Below are 22,115 nucleotides of genomic sequence, written 5' to 3' on the forward strand. Positions count from 1 at the left end.
TGTTATACCTACTGAAATAGAATGTGCAATTCTTATACAAAATGTTTTGCCCCAATGTCATATTATGACTAGCCAAAATAACAATTTATCAGAAATTACCACCATGACTTTTTTTTGGTATTTATTTAGTACTATGAAGTGGCAATGTGGTTTGAATTGTGGATTTATTTTATCTGCCGGGCTAGCACATGATTGGCGCGACAGTATATCGCGGCGAGATAGACTACCCGTCCCTCTTTTATTAACACAGTTAGAAAAAGATGGGTAGTCTATCTCGCCGCGAAATAATGTCGCGCCAATCATGTGCTAGGGGTGCTGGTCCGTGCTGGGCAATATTCACTATTCATATCTTGATAAAACACTTTAAGCCTACCAAACATAGTTTAACCTCTCGTATCGGAACGTGGATCCGCGCAGATTTTGAATTTGAATCAATACCTACTACAAATGTAGTGAATAATCCTTTCCCATCGTATTTTATCAGAATCGTTCGTCTTTGTCATGCTATTTCAGTCAACCTCAGTAATTTTTGTACTGAGACTGACTGAAATAGCATGACACGTGCGTAAGTTTCCGTAAAAATACGATCCAAAATAATTATTCACTAGATCTGTAAGGTGTATCCGCGTTCCGACATATGAATGGTTAAGAGCCCATCAACGTGCACACTAGCGCCACTGCTAAATAATCGTGATTATTTAAATTTAACGAAATATATTTAAAAAAGGGTGCCGCTACGTACTGCATCTTGTATTAAAGTACCTTTTGAATACATCAAACTAGTTTCTATGTTGCTGGATTCGTCAATCTATAAACTCAAAACAAAAACGGCCGTTTTAACTTTGGACGCATAGCGGCCCCCTTTTTATTAGGGTTCCGTACCCAAAGGGTAAAAACGGGACCCTATTACTAAGACTCCGCTGTCCGTCCGTCTGTCACCAGGCTGTATCTCACGAACCGTGATAGCTAGACAGTTGAAATTTTCACAGATGATGTATTTCTGTTGCCGCTATAACAACAAATACTAAAAACAGAATAAAATAAAGATTTAAGTGGGGCTCCCATACAACAAACGTGATTTTTGACCGAAGTTAAGCAACGTCGGGCGGGGTCAGTACTTGGATGGGTGACCGTTTTTTTGCTTGTTTTGCTCTATTTTTTGTTGATGGTGCGGAACCCCACGTGCGCGAGTCCGACTCGCACTTGGCCGGTTTTTTAAATATATTTCGTTAAATTTAAATAATCACGATTATTTAGCAGTGGCGCTAGTGTGTACGTTGATGGGCTCTTAAGGACGACCTAACTAGTACTTTGTGGTTTACACCTAACACTACTCTTCCATCTTGTCTCTCATATCGACCTTTCATCTCCCTCATGTAGTACTTTGTGGTTTAAGCTTTGGATTCCTCCGAAAACGGTGCCGTCATATTACGGCCGCTATATAGCGTTGACTGACGTCACCAGAACGTTGTCTATGTAAACAAGATGGCGCGGTTTCCTAGACGGCGTTACGTTACGTTGATTGTCAACGTAACGTAAGATGACGGCCGTGATGACGGTGTCGATAGTTTCGTGAACGTTTTATTAGATAGCGGTGACGCCATTTTGAATAAATGACACGAGATTTGAATAAATGATTCCGTACTACGATTATTTTTCTCTTCTGATGATATTTCATCCTCCAAGTAAATTATAGATGATCAAGCAAATCTTGTCAGTAGGAAAAGGCGCGAAATTCAAATTTTCTATGGGACGTTGTCCCATCGCGCCTACATTTTTCAAATTTGCCGCTTTGACCTTGATGGATGACGGTGTGTTATGACGCCGCGGTACTTTCCACATGTCGCCACCGTAAAGACGGCCGTCTTTTGCGGCCGCTATATGACGGCCGTCATATGACGGCACCGTTTTCGGAGGAATCCAAAGCTTTACACCTAACAACACTACTCTTCCATCTTGTCTCTCATATCGACATCTTTCATCTCTCTCATGTCCACGTCCTTGAGCGGGCGGCTGTTTTTCTGTAGCTCTTCTATCTCGGCCTGCAACTCTGCGTACCGCTTCTGTAGCTGTTTCTCGCGTTCCGTTTGGCGGTTCACGTCTTCCGTCAATGACTGAAAAAAAAGTTGGATTTATGAAAGTCAATTATTGGTGAAAAGGCAAAACTATTGGAGAAAGGCTTATTATTAACCGGGCAACTAAAATATTAAACAGGAACTTTCATTGGGCATATAATAATATAATTTGGCTGTGCATTAATATTTTAGCACCAAAAAAAATATATTAGCCTCAAATTTAAGCATCATATTATTCAAAAAACTGGCAGCAAATTCAAGTCACAAAAAAACGAATAGGGAGCCTGAAATCATACTTTGGCGACTAAATAATAAATTGGCATCTATTATTGTAAAGCGTATGATTTTTAATATTTGTTGTCATATAGTTGTTTACACCTAAGTAATCCTATTGAGCACATCGTTTCAGTATTTAAATAGCGGAAGCAGCTAAAAATTAATATTGGTTTATTTTTTGTAACAACACATCGTTTGTTTATGAAAACGGGTAATAACGCAAACATCATTATTTGCTCGTAAACCGCGGGTAGTTTTCGTCACACAGCTATAGCTATCGGGTAATAGCAACCGCCGTGCATCGTTCATATTGTTTCTATACTTCGTTTTTTTTAGCATTAGAAATTTGGTAAACAATCTTGATGTGTCTTTTAATTGAAAAACACATTTTAAAAATAAGTTACGGTAAATATGTAACAATTATGAATATAATACGAACTTTTATAGTCTTCTGCTTTTATAAGTAATAGTTATTGATTTTTAAAAAGTGTTTTTCAATTAAAAGACGTCAAAATCGCTTACCTTCTTTCAAGTTCTTTCTAATGCTAAAAAAACGAACTATAGCCAAGTCGACCGCCGCGTTTGTTATCAATATTTGCACGGCCTATTTAATTTAATAGTAAATAAGTAGGATCAATAAGACTTGTGTTGAATTCTTGATCATGAGTCAATTGACTGGACCAAATAATGGATGTGTTTGTGAAGTTGGGGTTCCAAATTACTATTCGGAAGAGTCAGAGTCAGAGTAAAAAGTTGGTCGCTTTCTACAGAACTACGGTCAAATGATCATAAGGTTTTTTATGTACTGGATATATGCTCGGAAGGAGACATGCGGACGTTTAAAATTTCGATAGTTAAATGGCTTTTTAATACAATTACTCAAAAAATTCTACTTTACATAGCTGTTTACATTTTATGACATACGAAAAATATTATTAAGTCTTTTTGTGGAAATAATACAAAATTGGAGCTGATCTGCTGAACTTTTATTTTTATTCCTACACCTACAAAAAAATATATTAAGAAGTATCCTTGTAAGCTTGAATATGACATTGAATATGATATGAAGAATGACAGCATCTCGCGCACGAGATAGACTACCCCTCCCTCTTTAATTAATAAGAAAAAGACGGAATCAGTCTTTTTCATAAATACCTATGCGTACATTTTTTTCAAAAATGCATAGGTACTTTTTTGTAAAAAAAAGTCTAGTCTGTCTCACGCGCTTGAAACTGTTGTGGGTAGCCTAACATAATTATAAAAGTGATGTCTGTACACACTTTAACGTTCCGCTATTATTCCGTAAACATTATCTTAACCACAACATAATCAAACACCTTAAGTTTTCTACCCATAGGTTTGATGTTTATACGCCCACAATAACTTTTCCATATTTAAAATCCAATAAAGGATCCTTTTTCATATTAAAATGACAGCTCAGTAATGATGGTCGAAATACAAATTTTAAGTGTGCATTTACCTTAATTTGCTATCTAAATATTTTAAAAGACCTTTATTTTTAAATTAATAGATAGTCATTTTCCTTTTAAAATGCGCTTCACAAATTGTCTCCAATATAATAATTCAGTTGCCAAATAAATACTTGGTACCCGCCTAAAAATAAACAAAAGCTGTAACGGTATTAAAATACTACTCATATTGAAATATTTTAAGGCTCCGCTTTTGCTGCCAAACTATTAATTTTAGTAGCCATTTCTATTTTTTTAAACTACCCAAATTCGATTAATTAGTTGACCGGTTAAATACGTGCCTTGGAGAAAAAGACCACTAAAACTAAGTTCTTGTTTCCACATTTTTTCGCCTGAGTAAATAATTGAATTTAATTGTGGCTTTCCGTGACAGAAGGGTCCTTATGCTTCAAGTGCAATAAGGACGTTTCCATCTTAAATTTCAACAGAAATTCTGATAAAAACATCCTTATTGCAGATGAAGCATAAGGAGCTTCTGTCATGGAGAGCCACAATTATTATCCGGTCCGTTCCCGTCTTTATTTAATGGGAGAGTTTTGATAGACTATGTCCGAAAATAGTCTCGAAATCGAGTAAATGCTGAGCTGCGAAAGTTCTGAGCTTAGCATCCCAGCCAATGCAGGTTTGATACCCAGCATCTCAGCAGTTCTGTATAGGCAGGCCCTTATTGCACTAGAAAACACAGTTCTATCTTCTAGAAGGAAATTTGACATAGTTTTGATAATGTCCGAAAATAGTCTCGAAATCGAGTAAATGCTAAGTTCAGAGCTTAGCATCCCAGCCAACCATCATCTCAGCAGTTCTGGATAGCCAGGCCCCTAGTGCACCAGAATAGACGCAGATCCATCTTCTAGAATTAAATTTGATAGAGTTCTGATATACTATGTCCGAAAATATCCAGATTGATTGCCCATTGACAGACCGTATGCGATTGCAATAAGGTTTACGATTGGTTAGTCTGTATCAGGGATGTTGCGGATGCAGATTTTTTGACATCCGCGGATGCGGATGCGGATGTCAAGATTTGGTACTTAAAAAACGTCAAATATTTCATTTTTAGTAATTTTTATTTAAAAAAAACGAAACGTTTAGTGTTTGATCAAGAATATAGGTGCGTTTTATTTAATAAACAGTAACATGGTCGACTTTTCGGGATCTAGACGATTTCGTTATTATATAATGACGAAATTACCTAGCTTTACGCCGCCGCTAAGACGTTCCTGTTACAGACTTGGTCGACATCCGCATCCGCATGAGCTCCGCGTCGATTTTATGCGGATGCGGATGCAGATGCGGATGTTGAAAATAATGCGGATGTTCCGCGGATGCGGATGCGAATATTCGCAACATCCCTGGTCTGTATTGATGATTGAACAAAAATAAATTCCAAATGACCTCTATTCTCCTCGGAATGGCCGCCTTCTCCTGCTCGGCGAGGAACTTGAACGTGGACAGCTCCAGGTTGGCCTGTTCTATTTGGTCTTGCAGCTCTTGGAACTGTTTCACGAGCGAGGCCGCTCTGCTTTGGTATCCACCTGTGGACAATAAAGTGGTTATTCATTAACGCTCATAAACACCACTTTAACATTAGTTAAAGTAGTGTTTATGAGCGTTAATACATTTGATATTTTGACATTTATATGGGGCATTATCTATGAAAAGGGACCTTATTGTCGATGGCGCTTACGCCGCACAGTATTGCGCGGCATTGTATTTATATCGGAGCATCATTAATAATGGCGTAAGCGCCATCGACAATAAGGTCCCTTTTCATAGATAACGTCACATATTTGTTAGAACGTGACAATGTGACATACTAACTAATAGAAGCTTAACTCTTCACTGTATGTAATAAAAAAATATTTGTTTCAATTTCACTAATACCTATCTGTCAAAAGAGTTGAATATTATATCCGCCATAATTGGCTTCGTATGCGGTAAAGGTTTAAAAAACTTTATGAACAACGGAGTCAATGTCAATACACAAATTGTTTGGAACCACTGCAATACTATGCAGTGTCGTAGGTTTGGTCCCCATTTTGCTTCCTTTTAAACCCCACCCAAGTAACAGTCAATAAAGTAAGCTCTCCTGAGTGACAGTATGGATGCTAAAACTTCTAGTTAAGACAGGCGTGGCTCACTCCGCGATTTCGTCGCGTCGCTACAATTTGTAGATGTTTAACTCCCCCGATTATTGCACGACAGCAACTTTAGTCTTTACTTGGTCTTTACCAAAAAATATCAAAATTTTAATCTCATTAATCTGTCAGCTCCCACGGCTCATATATGAGCCAGAACTACGTATGGTGACGTCATATCGTGGGATTCGACAGGTTAAAACGAACTAGAGCGTGAACTCGTTATCAAATCCGTTACCTGTGAGTACTCTTAGTTTCTTCTCCATCTTGGAGCATTTCTTTGCCTCCTTTGCCATGTGGTTCCTGTTCTGTTCCAGTCGCTTCTCCGCCGACTCAAGTCTGTCCTTGCTCGCCAGATTGGCGCGCGTGTATCTGTACTGCCCGAGTAAGAATAAAACCTGTCAAATCCGTTACCTGTGAGTACTCTTAGTTTCTTCTCCATCTTGGAGCACTTCTTGGCCTCCTTCGCCATGTGGTTCCTGTTCTGTTCCAGTCTTTTCTCTGCCGACTCGAGTCTGTCCTTCTTGCTCGCTAGATTGGCGCGCGTGTATCTGTACTGCCCGGGTAAGAATAAAACCTGCGAAGATAATGTGGTTTTAGTACTGATGTGCCTAAGGAAACTTTCCGAAATTGCGAAATGTTTCGGAAAGTTAACGTAGGAAAAACTCGGAAAATTTCTTATATTTTTGTATGAGAATTGAAACTTTCCAATTTTAAATTTAAATTTCCCATATTTCCTAGTGAAAGTTTCATGAAATTTCCGAGAATTTATAGGATTTTATGGAAACTTTCCGCAACTTGCACATCTGTAGTTTTAGTATTTGATACTTGGTTATACGAGTACTGTTTGTTGCCTGATTCTTGGTTGACACTGACATCTGACACCGTAAGATTGTGAACCCGTTAGTTTACAATCTAACGTAGGTTAGATTAGTTGTTAGTTTATAATCTCCCTACAGTCAGTTTATAATTTAACTAGCGAGATTATAAACTAACGAGTGTTTACAATTTTACGGTGCCATATCGATTCCGAAAGGTTTTTGCTGTACCAACATTTACCAAAGCATTTGGGATCAGAAACTGTAATCAAGACTAGTAAACTAGTGGCTCCGTGAGGTGTAGAACTCGCCAACTCCCATGGCGCCGCCATTTTGAAAAGTTTACAAAGACTGAATCGCCAAAAAAACAGGTGAACTTAAAAAAGGAGGAAGGAAAGGAAAAAGACGAGTGAGGAAACAGGCGAGATTATCAAAATTACACAAAGCGCCAAATTATCGTAATTTCTGATATATAGAGAGAGTATTTTTGTTCCTTCCGGTACAACGGTAACATCCGTTGCCCTCTTGAGTAGCTCCAAGTCTCTGTCGCTAGCACAGTTTACCACCTTATGATTTTTTGCCTTCCGTACTACGCTGTTCTGCACGTCAAGAGCTATTATTAATTTTGATCTTTTGACTGTATAACAAAAGGGTAAATTCTCACCTGTGCTAAGCACTCCTCCCATACTTGTGTGTAGGCATCAATACTGAGGTCCCCGTGTCCCATGCCACTGCGGACCACTTCTACTTCCTTCTGCAACTCGGCCTTCGCCGCGTCTAGCTCTTGAGGGCTGAACTCCTCGTATGGATGCTGCTCTAAGTATGCGATAAGTATTTGTTAAGAGTTAGTTCTCACCTGCGCTAAGCACTCTTCCCATACTTGTGTGTAGGCATCAATACTGAGGTCCCCGTGTCCCATGCCACTGCGGACCACTTCTACTTCCTTCTGCAACTCGGCCTTCGCCGCGTCTAGCTCTTGAGGGCTGAACTCCTCGTATGGATGCTGCTCTAAGTATGCGATAAGGATTTGTTAAGAGTTATTTCTCACCTGCGCTAAGCACTCCTCCCACACTTGTGTGTAGGCATCAATACTGAGGTCCCCGTGTCCCATGCCACTGCGGACCACTTCTACTTCCTTCTGCAACTCGGCCTTCGCCGCGTCTAGCTCTTGAGGGCTGAACTCCTCGTATGGATGCTGCTCTAAGTATGCGACAAGGATTTGTTAAGAGTTATTTCTCACCTGCGCTAAGCACTCCTCCCACACTTGTGTGTAGGCATCAATACTGAGGTCCCCGTGTCCCATGCCACTGCGGACCACTTCTACTTCCTTCTGCAACTCGGCCTTCGCTGCATCTAGCTCTTGAGGGCTGAACTCCTCGTATGGATGCTGCTCTAAGTATGCGATAAGGATTTGTTAAGAGTTAGTTCTCACCTGCGCTAAGCACTCTTCCCATACTTGTGTGTAGGCATCAATACTGAGGTCCCCGTGTCCCATGCCACTGCGGACCACTTCTACTTCCTTCTGCAACTCGGCCTTCGCCGCGTCTAGCTCTTGAGGGCTGAACTCCTCGTATGGATGCTGCTCTAAGTATGCGATAAGGATTTGTTAAGAGTTAGTTCTCACCTGCGCTAAGCACTCCTCCCATACTTGTGTGTAGGCATCAATACTGAGGTCCCCGTGTCCCATGCCACTGCGGACCACTTCTACTTCCTTCTGCAACTCGGCCTTCGCTGCATCTAGCTCTTGAGGGCTGAACTCCTCGTATGGATGCTGCTCTAAGTATGCGATAAGGATTTGTTAAGAGTTAGTTCTCACCTGCGCTAAGCACTCCTCCCATACTTGTGTGTAGGCATCAATACTGAGGTCCCCGTGTCCCATGCCACTGCGGACCACTTCTACTTCCTTCTGCAACTCGGCCTTCGCCGCGTCTAGCTCTTGAGGGCTGAACTCCTCGTATGGATGCTGCTCTAGGTATGCGAGGTGGGAAGCTTGCAGTTGTACCGCTCGCTTTTTGTCCACACCTGAAATTAAGATAAATCTTTTAGATTATGTGCTTCTTCGAGTTTTAACGTTTCTAGAAGTAATTGTTTCCCCGCTGTTCACAAGGTGTCACTGTTCACTTCACAGTTCCTAGCGACTGTTGATCGGATGCGCTAGACCAGCCCTAGTAGCACGGTCGCATTTTTATCGTTTATCACCATGCCTGTCACGTTCTAACAAGTATGTAAGTGCGAAAGTGACGGGCATAGTGATAGTCGATAAAAACGGAACCGTGCTGAGCCCGCAGGAGTTGGCAAACTTTTGAAGAGAAGAGCTAACAACAATAGAAATCACACGTTTTAAGAATCACAAAGAGGTGTTAATCGTTTGGGTGTTTCTAAGAGCCGCGATCGTAGGTCTGAAAAGCCGCATGTGGTTCGCCAACCCCACATCGCATTGAATGTGAATTTCAAGTAAAACACGACTTTATTCAACAACAGCAATACATTTTTTTTACGTGGAGCATTTAGGCGTTCCGCCTAGCCGGGGAACTAGAACGGATATGTCGGACTCGTGGCCAAGGGGCCAAATATATATATATAAACCCTCCACGGTATGTCCGTCTCGCAGCAATGGTGGCGGTGACACGGACGCGTAAGCATTCCATTTCCTCCTTGGACCCGAAGCTCCCTCTCGAAAGTACATAATAGGGATGATGACACATGTTGAATTTTATAACAAAATCTAGTAAAATTGATAGCAAACGAGCAATTTATCACAATATAGTGGATATTAAAATAAAATATTGAAAAATTAAAAAAATTACAGGACCTGAAAGTTTTAAAATTTAAGTTTTTTTTTTAACTTCCAAAAACGATAAAAGTAAGGGCACCATTCGATTCCTTACATTTCATCCAAAAAAATATTGTATAGCAACTATATAGATAAACGCAATATTTCACCGACAAAAACGCAATTTTCTTGTTTTGTCCATACGGGCGATGCGGTCCAGATGGGCGATGAGGTCACGGCCTCTGTCCGTTTTGTATAGGGCGTTTCGCGAGTGAAGTGCGACTGTCGGCCTTTGACTACAATTTCTGACTTTTGTGTTACTTTAATGCAGTGGGTCCCATATAGACATTTGATCCTAAAAACAAACCCGATCGATTGATACCATAAAAAAAATTTGTCATGTAGCCTATACACTGACAATCCAACCTCTAGACTGAGCTTAGGCCAATTCGTTCATGAAACCGATGCTGCCAAAAATACGGGGGTGCGGGGGGACGAGGTGAGCGAATCCCGTGCCGTGATTGGTCCGTTCAAAGACACGGACCAATCACGGCACGGGATTGACTCGAAGATGGAGTAACGCTACTGTATGTGTGGCAGAGGGGGTAGCGCGACTATGCTATGTCTAGAGGTTGGATTGCCTGTGAGCCTATACAATACCTGGGGGAGGATCGTGCAGGGCGTCATAGTGCAGCATGGTGACCATCTCGGCCTTGAGCAGTTCCTCGGCGCGCTGCAGGTGCGTGAGCGGCGCGGCGCCGCGCGCGCGCACCACGGACGCGTTGACGTCGGCCGGCCGCGCCAGCCCGCGCTTCACCGCTGTAGAGCGGAGGGCGAATGCTGCCGCGCCTGGGGAAAAAAACAACAATAGATAAAGATAAGATAAAAGATTTTATTTATTTTATTTTATTTTATTGGGAAACAAACAGCTTTCAATCTTACACAATATGAATTAATATTAATAAAACACAAGCCAAAACAGTTTCCACTAGTAAATTAAAGCAGATATGCTCAAAGGGAAGTACTTAATAGAATACAAAAAATACAAAACGTATTATCCAAAGCAATCAAGCAAACTGAAAGTTATTGAACTACATTATTGTTTCATTTTAACTACTGTATTATTTTAACTAAACTTGTTAGTTAAATCGAGAAGAAAAGAGAAAGAAAGGAAAAATAAATAAATAGATGTACATCCTATGCTAATGTTAGTTTGTTAGGTACATCACACTTTTTACTTCGCCCTCGGGTTAAGGCGTAAGTGCGAGCGATATATATACACATTGTTTAAAAAAAACACGTGCTATATACTGTATTTTACATTACAAATACAAAATACAAATAAAAATGCATTTATTTCATTACTTTTTTTTAAAGCTGTTCTTAGTTATAGTATTAGATAGGTAATTAAAGATAAGATAAAAGGTAGTTTATTCAAGTAGGCATAATTACAATGCGCTTATGAACGTCAAATAAAGCTACACCGGCTCCAACCCTACACCTCTGCCCCGAGAAGATTTAAATCCCCCCTCAATTGGAGGAGGGTATCCCAATATGGGACCGGCAATAAACTCGGCGGGACACATCTTTTCAAAAATAATTACATCTTATAATTAACATGCATTACGAGAAAATAAGGAAAAAAAAAATACAATTTAAATTACTATAGAATTCATGCAATGACAGACATTCAGACGTACTCCTCTGAGTAACCATTGTTGAATTAAAACTCGTACCCAATCAGATTGGAACAACTGCTTCGAAGCCCATGGGTTTACTTTCCGAATTATTCTAGCGTCAATGACACGTCCGCTATGGCTTTCCCCTTCTACTGGCCCGAGGCAGCATAGCGAAACAGTTTTCGCAAAACATGGCCGTCGAAATTTCGGTCATATTGCGGGCATCTGCTATGATATGACAATAACATAACATTGTACACAGCTATCGATAAATAGACAAAAAACATTGAAATAGCAGCGTTAAAAAGCAATCGCTGGTGAACATTTCCTTTATTTCAAGAATAGGGATGATGACACATGTTGAATTTTATAACAAAATCTAGTAAAATAGCAAACGAGCAATTTATCACAATAATGTGGATATTAAAATAAAATATTGAAAAATTACAAAATTACAGGACCTGAAAGTTTCAAAATTTAAGTTTTTTTTAACTTCCAAAAACGATAAAAGTAAGGGTACCATTCGATTCCTTACATTTCATCCAAAAAAATATTGTATTGCAACTATATACATAAACGCAATATTTCACCGACAAAAACGCAATTTTCTTGTTTTGTCCATACTACAAGATGGGCGATGACGTCACGGCCTCTGGCCGTTTTGTATAGGGCGTTTCGCGAGTGAAGTGCGACTGTCGGACTTTGACTACAATTTCTGACTTTTGTGTTACTTTAATGCAATGGGTCCCATATAGACATTTGATCCTAAAAACCAACCCGATCGATTGATACCATAAAAAAAATTAGTCATGTAGCCTATTGTTATTATGTACAAAACTCACGTATTTCGTCCTGTTCTCGCATCATCCTGGCATCGGCATCGGCTTTGTCCTCGAGGCGCGCGGCGGCGGCCTCGGCCTCCATGGGCTCATCGTCATGATCCGGGACTACGATTTCTTAATGATTTCGTACTGATTGCTAAGAATGGTATTATGTACAAAACTCACGTATTTCGTCCTGTTCTCGCATCATCCTGGCATCGGCATCGGCTTGGTCCTCGAGGCGCGCGGCGGCGGCCTCGGCCTCCATGGGCTCATCGTCATGATCCGGGACTACGATTTCTTAATGATTTCGTACTGATTGCTAAGAATGGTATTATGTACAAAACTCACGTATTTCGTCCTGTTCTCGCATCATCCTGGCATCGGCATCGGCTTGGTCCTCGAGGCGCGCGGCGGCGGCCTCGGCCTCCATGGGCTCATCGTCATGATCCGGGACTACGATTTCTTAATGATTTCGTACTGATTGCTAAGAATGGTATTATGTACAAAACTCACGTATTTCGTCCTGTTCTCGCATCATCCTGGCATCGGCATCGGCTTGGTCCTCGAGGCGCGCGGCGGCGGCCTCGGCCTCCATGGGCTCATCGTCATGATCCGGGACTACGATTTCTTAATGATTTCGTACTGATTCCTAAGAATGGTATTATGTACAAAACTCACGTATTTCGTCCTGTTCTCGCATCATCCTGGCATCGGCATCGGCTTGGTCCTCGAGGCGCGCGGCGGCGGCCTCGGCCTCCATGGGCTCATCGTCATGATCCGGGACTACGATTTCTTAATGATTTCGTACTGATTGCTAAGAATGGTATTATGTACAAAACTCACGTATTTCGTCCTGTTCTCGCATCATCCTGGCATCGGCATCGGCTTGGTCCTCGAGGCGCGCGGCGGCGGCCTCGGCCTCCATGGGCTCATCGTCATGATCCGGGACTACGATTTCTTAATGATTTCGTACTGATTGCTAAGAATGGTATTATGTACAAAACTCACGTATTTCGTCCTGTTCTCGCATCATCCTGGCATCGGCATCGGCTTGGTCCTCGAGGCGCGCGGCGGCGGCCTCGGCCTCCATGGGCTCATCGTCATGATCCGGGACTACGATTTCTTAATGATTTCGTACTGATTGCTAAGAATGGTATTATGTACAAAACTCACGTATTTCCTCCTGTTCTCGCATCATCCTGGCATCGGCATCGGCTTGGTCCTCGAGGCGCGCGGCGGCGGCCTCGGCCTCCATGGGCTCATCGTCATGATCCGGGACTACGATTTCTTAATGATTTCGTACTGATTGCTAAGAATGGTATTATGTACAAAACTCACGTATTTCGTCCTGTTCTCGCATCATCCTGGCATCGGCATCGGCTTGGTCCTCGAGGCGCGCGGCGGCGGCCTCGGCCTCCATGGGCTCATCGTCATGATCCGGGACTACGATTTCTTAATGATTTCGTACTGATTGCTAAGAATGGTATTATGTACAAAACTCACGTATTTCGTCCTGTTCTCGCATCATCCTGGCATCGGCATCGGCTTGGTCCTCGAGGCGCGCGGCGGCGGCCTCGGCCTCCATGGGCTCATCGTCATGATCCGGGACTACGATTTCTTAATGATTTCGTACTGATTGCTAAGAATGGTATTATGTACAAAACTCACGTATTTCGTCCTGTTCTCGCATCATCCTGGCATCGGCATCGGCTTGGTCCTCGAGGCGCGCGGCGGCGGCCTCGGCCTCCATGGGCTCATCGTCATGATCCGGGACTACGATTTCTTAATGATTTCGTACTGATTGCTAAGAATGGTATTATGTACAAAACTCACGTATTTCGTCCTGTTCTCGCATCATCCTGGCATCGGCATCGGCTTGGTCCTCGAGGCGCGCGGCGGCGGCCTCGGCCTCCATGGGCTCATCGTCATGATCCGGGACTACGATTTCTTAATGATTTCGTACTGATTGCTAAGAATGGTATTATGTACAAAACTCACGTATTTCGTCCTGTTCTCGCATCATCCTGGCATCGGCATCGGCTTGGTCCTCGAGGCGCGCGGCGGCGGCCTCGGCCTCCATGGGCTCATCGTCATGATCCGGGACTACGATTTCTTAATGATTTCGTACTGATTGCTAAGAATGGTATTATGTACAAAACTCACGTATTTCGTCCTGTTCTCGCATCATCCTGGCATCGGCATCGGCTTGGTCCTCGAGGCGCGCGGCGGCGGCCTCGGCCTCCATGGGCTCATCGTCATGATCCGGGACTACGATTTCTTAATGATTTCGTACTGATTGCTAAGAATGGTATTATGTACAAAACTCACGTATTTCGTCCTGTTCTCGCATCATCCTGGCATCGGCATCGGCTTGGTCCTTGAGGCGCGCGGCGGCGGCCTCGGCCTCCATGGGCTCATCGTCTTGATCCGGGACTACGATTTCTTAATGATTTCGTACTGATTGCTAAGAATGGTATTATGTACAAAACTCACGTATTTCCTCCTGTTCTCGCATCATCCTGGCATCGGCATCGGCTTGGTCCTCGAGGCGCGCGGCGGCGGCCTCGGCCTCCATGGGCTCATCGTCTTGATCCGGGACTACGATTTCGTAGTCATTGCGTGGCGTGGGTAGTGACTGCAGCGCGTTGCGCACTGATGATTTTAGCTGAGGATGAAATGATGATCAGTGGCGTGTTATGAACAGACAGGCAAATCAATATTGCACAAAATATTTAGGAGTGATTTTAACTTTTGGAAGTCTTTATTCTAAAAGGTAGATAAAAAATATGGAACGTGCGTGTCTATGTCGTATTTTTAGGGTTCCGTACCTCAAAAGGAAAAAACGGAACCCTTTCACAGCCTACTTTTTAAACTTGAACAAGATGCTACCTGTTTCTGCATTTGGTTGACTTGTTGTGGCGTGTCCCCAGCGCTCAGTCTGTCTTCGGGGTTGATGCTCAATTTGTCGCGCAACCCTGGAGTCTGTAAACAGATAAAACTTTAAAAAAGCCAATTGTGTAAGTTAAGTTGTTCGCTGGATTATTTTGTGACTTCACGTTTTGTCCTTCGGTAAGTGTCTTAGCCTTTTCGACGCCGTGTCAAACACATAAGCTGACGCCACGTCACCGAAGTGTCAAAACTGAAATTGAACTTTATGCATATGCACGTAGGTCTATGTTGCGCTGTGGTCTGTGACCGATTGATCGGTCTTTAGCGTTGAACCTACGGTGCGTCCAAAGGTTAATGTATTTTCATCTCTTGAAAAAGCAAAAAAAATTAAAGGAACTTTATTTGCATCTGCTGTACGACATGATGATGATAATAACTAGAAATACTTTTAATTTCGTCTGGCGGCTAGGATCCGCTAGAGTTCATGGCAGTGCAATGCAACTCACAACTAGTCCGGCAGGCGTGGGGCCGCGGCTTGGCGTCGCGAAGCTACCAGGCGTCGACACTTCGCTACGAGACGACCTGTCATCAAAATAACAAAAAGAATCAATTTTTAACATGCAGATTACGTCTGCGAGCGATATTCCAAACTTTATATTAAAGGAAAAAATGGAAAAATTACGCTTCCGGCAGGACTTGAACCCGCAACATCCGCAATCCGTGCGTTAGCTCTGCCAATTGAGCTACGGAAGCCTACCAGAATCTTGCGAATTTTTCCATTCCTTCCCTCAAGCACTGTAGGACTGTAGGAAAAAGAGTTGATTTTGCGTTGATTAAAAATTGAACGAAACAAAGCAAAAGCGACTCTGTTCCAATTGAACATGGTTTAAATTACTTCGAACTGAATAGGTACTATAGGTAGGGCTTTAGGAGGCTATATCACTCGCACACCGACGAGTGCGACGAAGATGACGACGAGTTGATGACCGCGTATTTTTAGTAGAGATGCAACGGATAGTTGTTTGGCCGGATACCGGATATCCGGCCTGGACACTGGCCGAATATCCGGTATCCGGCCGCCGGATATTCGGCCGGCGGAACTATACCTCCTATATTTTGAGTTTTGCAGGTGCGCGTCGTGCAGGTTTCGACCTGTTTCGTAGTGAACGTTCGCGCGGACACATTTCTAGGATCTTAACGAGTTTTATCATGTCATTACGTAGTAAGTTCCTTTATAGTTAGTATAGTATAGTTCGTATAAGTGTATTGTGTGACATTGGTTACGTATTCATTTCTATCTACTGTGTCGTTAGCATTATGACTGTGACTGTTTTTTAGATTCCATTTTTTACCCCAAAATGTGTTAATTTTACTATCCGGTATTCGGCCGGATAGTAGGTCACTATCCGGTATCCAGCCGGATACTAAAATAACGGCCGGATAGGCCGGATACCGGATAGTAACCGGATATCCGGTGCATCTCTAATTTTTAGTACCTGAAGGGTGTGGCGAGCACGGTATTAGGTGTGGCGAGCGCCTGTGCCTGAGGAAGAGCGCCGGAGAAGTCACTCTGCTGCAGCGGCGTGTTCAGCCCGCCCTTGAGTGGCGTGTCCACGTGTGTTAGGGCCATTACATTCTGGGCTTCCATTAGGATCCTGTGAAAATGAAAAAATGAATGTTATTTAAGTCAAAAATAAGTATCGGGGTGAGCCAGGGTTCGAAATTATCCAGATAATTATAGTCTTTTTGATAATTATCCGATAGTTATACGATAAATATCCTGACGATAATTATCAGGCATAAAAATCACGATACTTATCGAGATAATTATCAAGATAACTATTATGGAAAATTATCCTTTTGAACCCTGGGGTGCGCGCATAATCAGCTAGGAGTGCATCCGTGGCTGCGCCTGCTTCGCCGGCTGATTCACATTTGTTCAATATGTGACTTTATTATCTAAGCTAAAAGGTTTATATTCGAACATTGTCAATACCTGTCCAAATGTTGCGTGGGCGCCGACTGATCCGCGGGCTTCTAATACCCGACCTTATATTACGTGCGTTTTATTTACGACTTTATTACTAAAGATTGAAGGTTTATGTTACCAGTCTTGATGCTGCATGGGCGTACGCAAGGCAGTTGCAGGCGTCAGTGTAAGTGCATAATCGGCTAATAGGCTTCGCCGGTTGATCCGCGGGCTTCTAATACCCGACCTTATATTACGTGCGTTCAATTTACGACTTTATTATCAAAGATTGAAGGTTTATGTTACCTGTCTTGATGCTGCATGGGCGTACGCAAGGCAGTTGCAGGTGTTGGTGTGAGTGCATAATCGGTTAAGAGTGCGTCCGTGGTCGCGCCTGCTTCTAAAACCCGACCTTATATTACGTGCGTTCAATTTACGACTTTATTACTAAAGATTGAAGGTTTATGTTACCTGTCTTGATGCTGCATGGGCGTACGCAAGGCAGTTGCAGGCGTCAGTGTAAGTGCATAATCGGCTAATAGGCTTCGCCGGTTGATCCGCGGGCTTCTAATACCCGACCTTATATTACGTGCGTTCAATTTACGACTTTATTATCAAAGATTGAAGGTTTATGTTACCTGTCCTGATGCTGCATGGGCGTACGCAAGGCAGTTGCGGGTGTTGGTGTGAGTGCATAATCGGCTAGGAGTGCGTCCGTGGCCGCGCCTGCTTCTAAAACCCGACCTAATATTACGTGCGTTCAATTTACGACTTTATTACTAAAGATTGAAGGTTCATGTTACCTGTCTTGATGCTGCATGGGCGTACGCAAGGCAGTTGCGGGTGTTGGTGTGAGTGCATAATCGGCTAGGAGTGCGTCCGTGGCAGCGCCTGCTTCTAAAACCCGACCTAATATTACGTGCGTTCAATTTACGACTTTATTACTAAAGATTGAAGGTTCATGTTACCTGTCTTGATGCTGCATGGGCGTACGCAAGGCAGTTGCGGGTGTTGGTGTGAGTGCATAATCGGCTAGGAGTGCGTCCGTGGCCGCGCCTGCTTCTCCGGCGGACTCGCGGGCCGCTTCGGAAGCTCGACCTAGTTTCACCACTTGTTGAAGCTCCTGAGGACGAAAACATTGATGAGTTTAGTACACAGGCGCTTTTCGGTATAGATTGCGTATCTATAAAAAAAAATCCCGCCATAGACGTCAACTGACGCGCGCGGCTACATGCCAATATAAGCCTAAGCATTTCGATAAGGTTCACGATGACGCGCCGCGCACGATAAACGTGGCTGTCAAAGTTTACATGTACTTTCCATACAAACACTTTTGCATATCCTTAAAACAAATATGTGACCTGTCAAGACCGCCATATTTTACGTTGTACGGCGCTAATTATGGTGTGACACATGTATGTAGTCAGGATCTTAAATTTGGTACCCTCTTGCACTTAAAGTCAGTCAACGCTGGTATTTTTTTAATGGAAATCACCATACAATGAGACCCATTTTAATTGGAGTGTACCTATATATTCTTCACTTACCTGATCAGTTACTTGTGGCTCTGGCAGAACAAGCTTGCTGCGTTTACGCGCGGGCTGGTCGCCTTGCAACATGGCTTGCGGCACATCGTTTTCCTTGCGCTGCTTTAGTTTCTGCTTGTCCTTACGTCTGTCTTTCTAGAAATTAAAAAGAGTGATAATTTTTAATATAGTGGGTGATAAGTCGATAACAGGCTTAAAATTAATATGAAACAAAAATAAATATATGTTGCAGTCACATTTACTTTGCTTAAATAATTTACTAGATGTCAAGAAAACTGGCATAATAAGCATTGGCCATCAAACTAGTTAATTCGGTTTACTTTTACTTAGAGATTTATGGATATGTTGTTTAAGGATTAAGTAACTGTAATGTCTGATGCTCTAATGGGTTTATTTGTATCCGTTAATTAATTAATACCAATACTAGAACAGTTTACTATTATTTATTGTAATAAATGATGAGAGCACATCTTACTAGTACAATGTCTATATCCCAAGAGAGGGGGGACCGGAGCAGACAGCGTTTAGTTACCACAGTAACGAAATTCTCTCAAAACAGGTAAGCTTCATTCCTCAAAAATCAAGTTGCATAGCCAATTTCAATAGAATATCAATATGTTACTAATAAAAACAAAGAATACAACATTCTGATTAAAATTAACTGTCACAGTAATGCACAACATAGAATAGAATTCCCTTGTCTATATGTAAGGTTACCTCTTCCTTCTCCGAGAGCAACTCCCCGTCGAGATGCTGTTGCCGAAGGCGCGTGAAGTCGGGCGCCATGGGGTCAACGACCTCCGTCGATGTGTCGAAGAAACCAGCGGCTGGCCGCTTCTCGAACGGAATCTCTGAGTTGTAGTCGACGCCACGCTTTTTCTTGCGCCTGGATTAGAATTAAAGGCAATTTAAAAGCGGGAAAAGTGATTTCCTTTAGAACATTTTAGAATTCTTGCAAAAGGTCTCGCAAGCACTCCAATTTGTGACTTAAGGGCCTATGTATATGTGAAAACAAACACCCACAATAATACAACACCACCAATCAATCAAACTAAAACAACACTCCCCAAGCCGACTGGTCATCGTGGGGATTGCGACCAATACCCTTCTACAAACAAAATACATATCAAGCCTAAAAAGTGTTTAAATGCAAACAATAAAAAATGAAGGAGGCCTACACCCGAAGGGTAGAAAAGGGCTAAAGAGAGAGAGAGAGAGTACTATGGGCTGTAGACGCGCGTTCTTAAAATGCCAGCTTGTTTGCGAACAACGCGTGTATAGAGCGCGTTAATAAAACGCGGTGTCCATAAGCTCTAATAGAATGTAGGTGTGCAAAGGTCTACAAGCTGTATCTGACTCATGTGCGTATCGCTTGTGTATCGATACAAACGCACGTCGACGGCGCGCTAAAAAATACAGAACCCTGAAAATAGTGTGCATAATTATACGGGTATTTGATTGCGAAAAAGAAAAATATCAACGTAAATTAATTGGCTTGGAACATATTTTCATTCTTGACAATCTTGACACAAGGGATTTCATTGTAGTTTCTATAATATAGGATTTTAAATTCATCATTTGAAGAGAGACCAATGGCTTACCTCATAGGCACAGCAATACCGGCAGCGCTTAATTCTCTCCGTTTCTGCAGTGCAGCAAGCCGTCTTGCTTCCTCCAACTGTTTTTCTCTTGCTTTCCTTTTAGCCTTTTTGCCTTGTGTGTTGGCAAGACGCGCGCGGGCCTCTGACAGCATTTCCAGCTCTGAAATAAAAAGTTTTGTATAGAACAATGCGAAAAATAGAAAAGGCTGGGAAGTGCTTGATACTTACATTACATGATTTTAATTTATTATTAATAAAACCCGTATGGACGTATGGGGTTGAACCCTGGGGAATGGCCAGAAACTCAAACCTCGAGATTCTGCAAAGGTTTCAGAATAACGTCCTACTAACATGTGCACCATGGTTTGCAAAGAATACAGAGATACATGAATACCTAAAGATTCCAACAATCACAGAGGAAGTTAGCAGATATTGTGTTAGTACAAAGAACAACAAAAAAAACATACAACCGAACTTGCAAGGGACTTGGTAAACACCAATGACAATCTGAGTAGGCTGAAAAGGTGGCAAATACTGCACGTAGTTAGACCAGAGGCACTAAGTGGCACTAGAAGATAAATTTTATCAAAGTCAAACCTCTCATAACTCTCAAAAAAGATATAACATCTGATTATGGCTAAAACAGCCGACTGCAGATACAATTAGAGAAAAAAAAAGTTTATTATAAGATCTGATTATAAAAATGTATATTTGCGACGTAAATACATGAGGTACGAAGACAAAAGGGGTTAATAAAGAAAAAAAATGAAAGAGAGAAAAAGAAGCAGCTTAGTCTGTGGAGATGTGCCTTGCTCGAGGCAGCGAGTGTGTTTGCTTTTCCCCAACGCACGCCTACACAGACCGAGCTGCTTCGTGCAGCAGTTTCCTCACAAGGTGCCTCGTTCTGTGTGGATCCCCCTAATGAGAATATAAATTTAAATAATGATTTACACTCACCATCTTCATCCATGTCTTTAGGGTCAGGTCTGGCGGGTTTAGTCTCAGGATTGGGGTCAATTTCACCCGGCTTCAGCTTGCGAGGATCGTCTCCCATGTCCTCACCCTCCTCCTTCTTTTGAGCTTGATCCCTGTAAGTTCGATATTTCACAACGGTGTAGAACAGCGGTTCTCAAACTTTTTTGGCCACTTTTGGAAAGCAATACATATTTTGAACACTTTGAGAATAGAGGCTGGTGTAGAGGAAATACTTAAAAATCAATTTTTTATACTGTCTTAACATAAGTAATTTAAGCGTCCATAGAAAACGACGAGGACATTTTTGTTACAATTGTTTTATGTCTGATTCAATTAAAATAATTAATTATCTTCAAAGTATGAGAAAAAAAATTGGAGAAAAAAAAAAGTGCAAATTTAGGAGAGACGTATCCGTTAAATACATATTTTCAGGAATAAACTGCATAATGTATCATACTTACAGTAAATATTCATATCTTTCCAAGCACTGAGCTGCAGTACGTCCAATAATAGGAGCAATAGTCCTCCACTGCGTCGGCATCAGCTTGGCCAGGTGCAGCAACTTCTCGTCCTCCTCGCGCGACCATTCCGTCTTCTTGATGCTCGGGTCCAGCCATTCGTACCAACGGGCCTTGCACTGTTTGGCTGATTTGCGGTGAAGCAAGGAGGCAATTCGAGACCATTGGTTTTTGCCATATTTCATAACAGCCGCTTTCAGAATTTCATCCTAAAATAAATTCTCACTCGATAAAAAGCCCCTGATCAAATACAAGTAATGATAACATGAAGAAATATCGGAATTAAACAAACCTCGGTGTTCCGCCAAACGCCGCCTTTTATCATAATACGCGGCATCTTGGCGAATTATTGGTTCCTTAGCTTAAAAATAATAATAACACTATTCGGTGATGATTATTTCGCTTGAGCTGGTTTAATTAATTTAATAGATTGCAAATAATGAATCGCGTCGCACCATGTCGCACACACAACTCTTGTCAAATTAGACAGTTTTGATTTTGACATTTGGGTGAGACGCCATGTTGGATTGTTTTTTTTTTAAA

General features: G+C 42.2%; 1 protein-coding gene across 1 annotated transcript; it reads right to left on the reverse strand.

Annotated features, from left to right (window-relative positions):
* Positions 1-1,312: 1,312 nt before the first annotated feature.
* LOC134649424 (cell division cycle 5-like protein) lies at positions 1,313-22,021 on the reverse strand. Its single transcript, XM_063504170.1, has 17 exons — positions 21,865-22,021; positions 21,516-21,781; positions 21,037-21,167; positions 20,080-20,239; positions 19,196-19,364; positions 18,479-18,613; positions 17,900-18,054; positions 16,459-16,617; positions 15,469-15,544; positions 14,963-15,055; positions 14,567-14,738; positions 10,231-10,419; positions 8,614-8,819; positions 6,394-6,556; positions 5,237-5,376; positions 1,943-2,114; positions 1,313-1,335 (listed from the first exon to the last, which is right to left on the reverse strand). The coding sequence occupies exons 1-16, from the start codon at positions 21,907-21,909 to the stop codon at positions 1,944-1,946; spliced, it is 2,430 nt and encodes an 809-aa protein (XP_063360240.1). The 5' UTR covers positions 21,910-22,021; the 3' UTR covers positions 1,313-1,335; position 1,943.
* Positions 22,022-22,115: the final 94 nt, after the last annotated feature.

The sequence above is a fragment of the Cydia amplana genome, chromosome 7 (genome assembly GCF_948474715.1).
Source record: "Cydia amplana chromosome 7, ilCydAmpl1.1, whole genome shotgun sequence".
Taxonomy (NCBI): domain Eukaryota; kingdom Metazoa; phylum Arthropoda; class Insecta; order Lepidoptera; family Tortricidae; genus Cydia; species Cydia amplana.

Bases quoted from the DNA above. Each gene is read 5' to 3' on its own strand.
- LOC134649424 (XM_063504170.1), bottom strand. From the start codon at position 21,909: ATGCCGCGTATTATGATAAAAGGCGGCGTTTGGCGGAACACCGAG. The intron at 21,168-21,515 runs GTAAGTATGATA...TCGAACTTACAG, and splicing joins GAAAGATATGAATATTTACT to GGATCAAGCTCAAAAGAAGG. The intron at 2,115-5,236 runs GTCATTTGGAAT...CTTTTTTTTCAG, and splicing joins CCATTCCGAGGAGAATAGAG to TCATTGACGGAAGACGTGAA.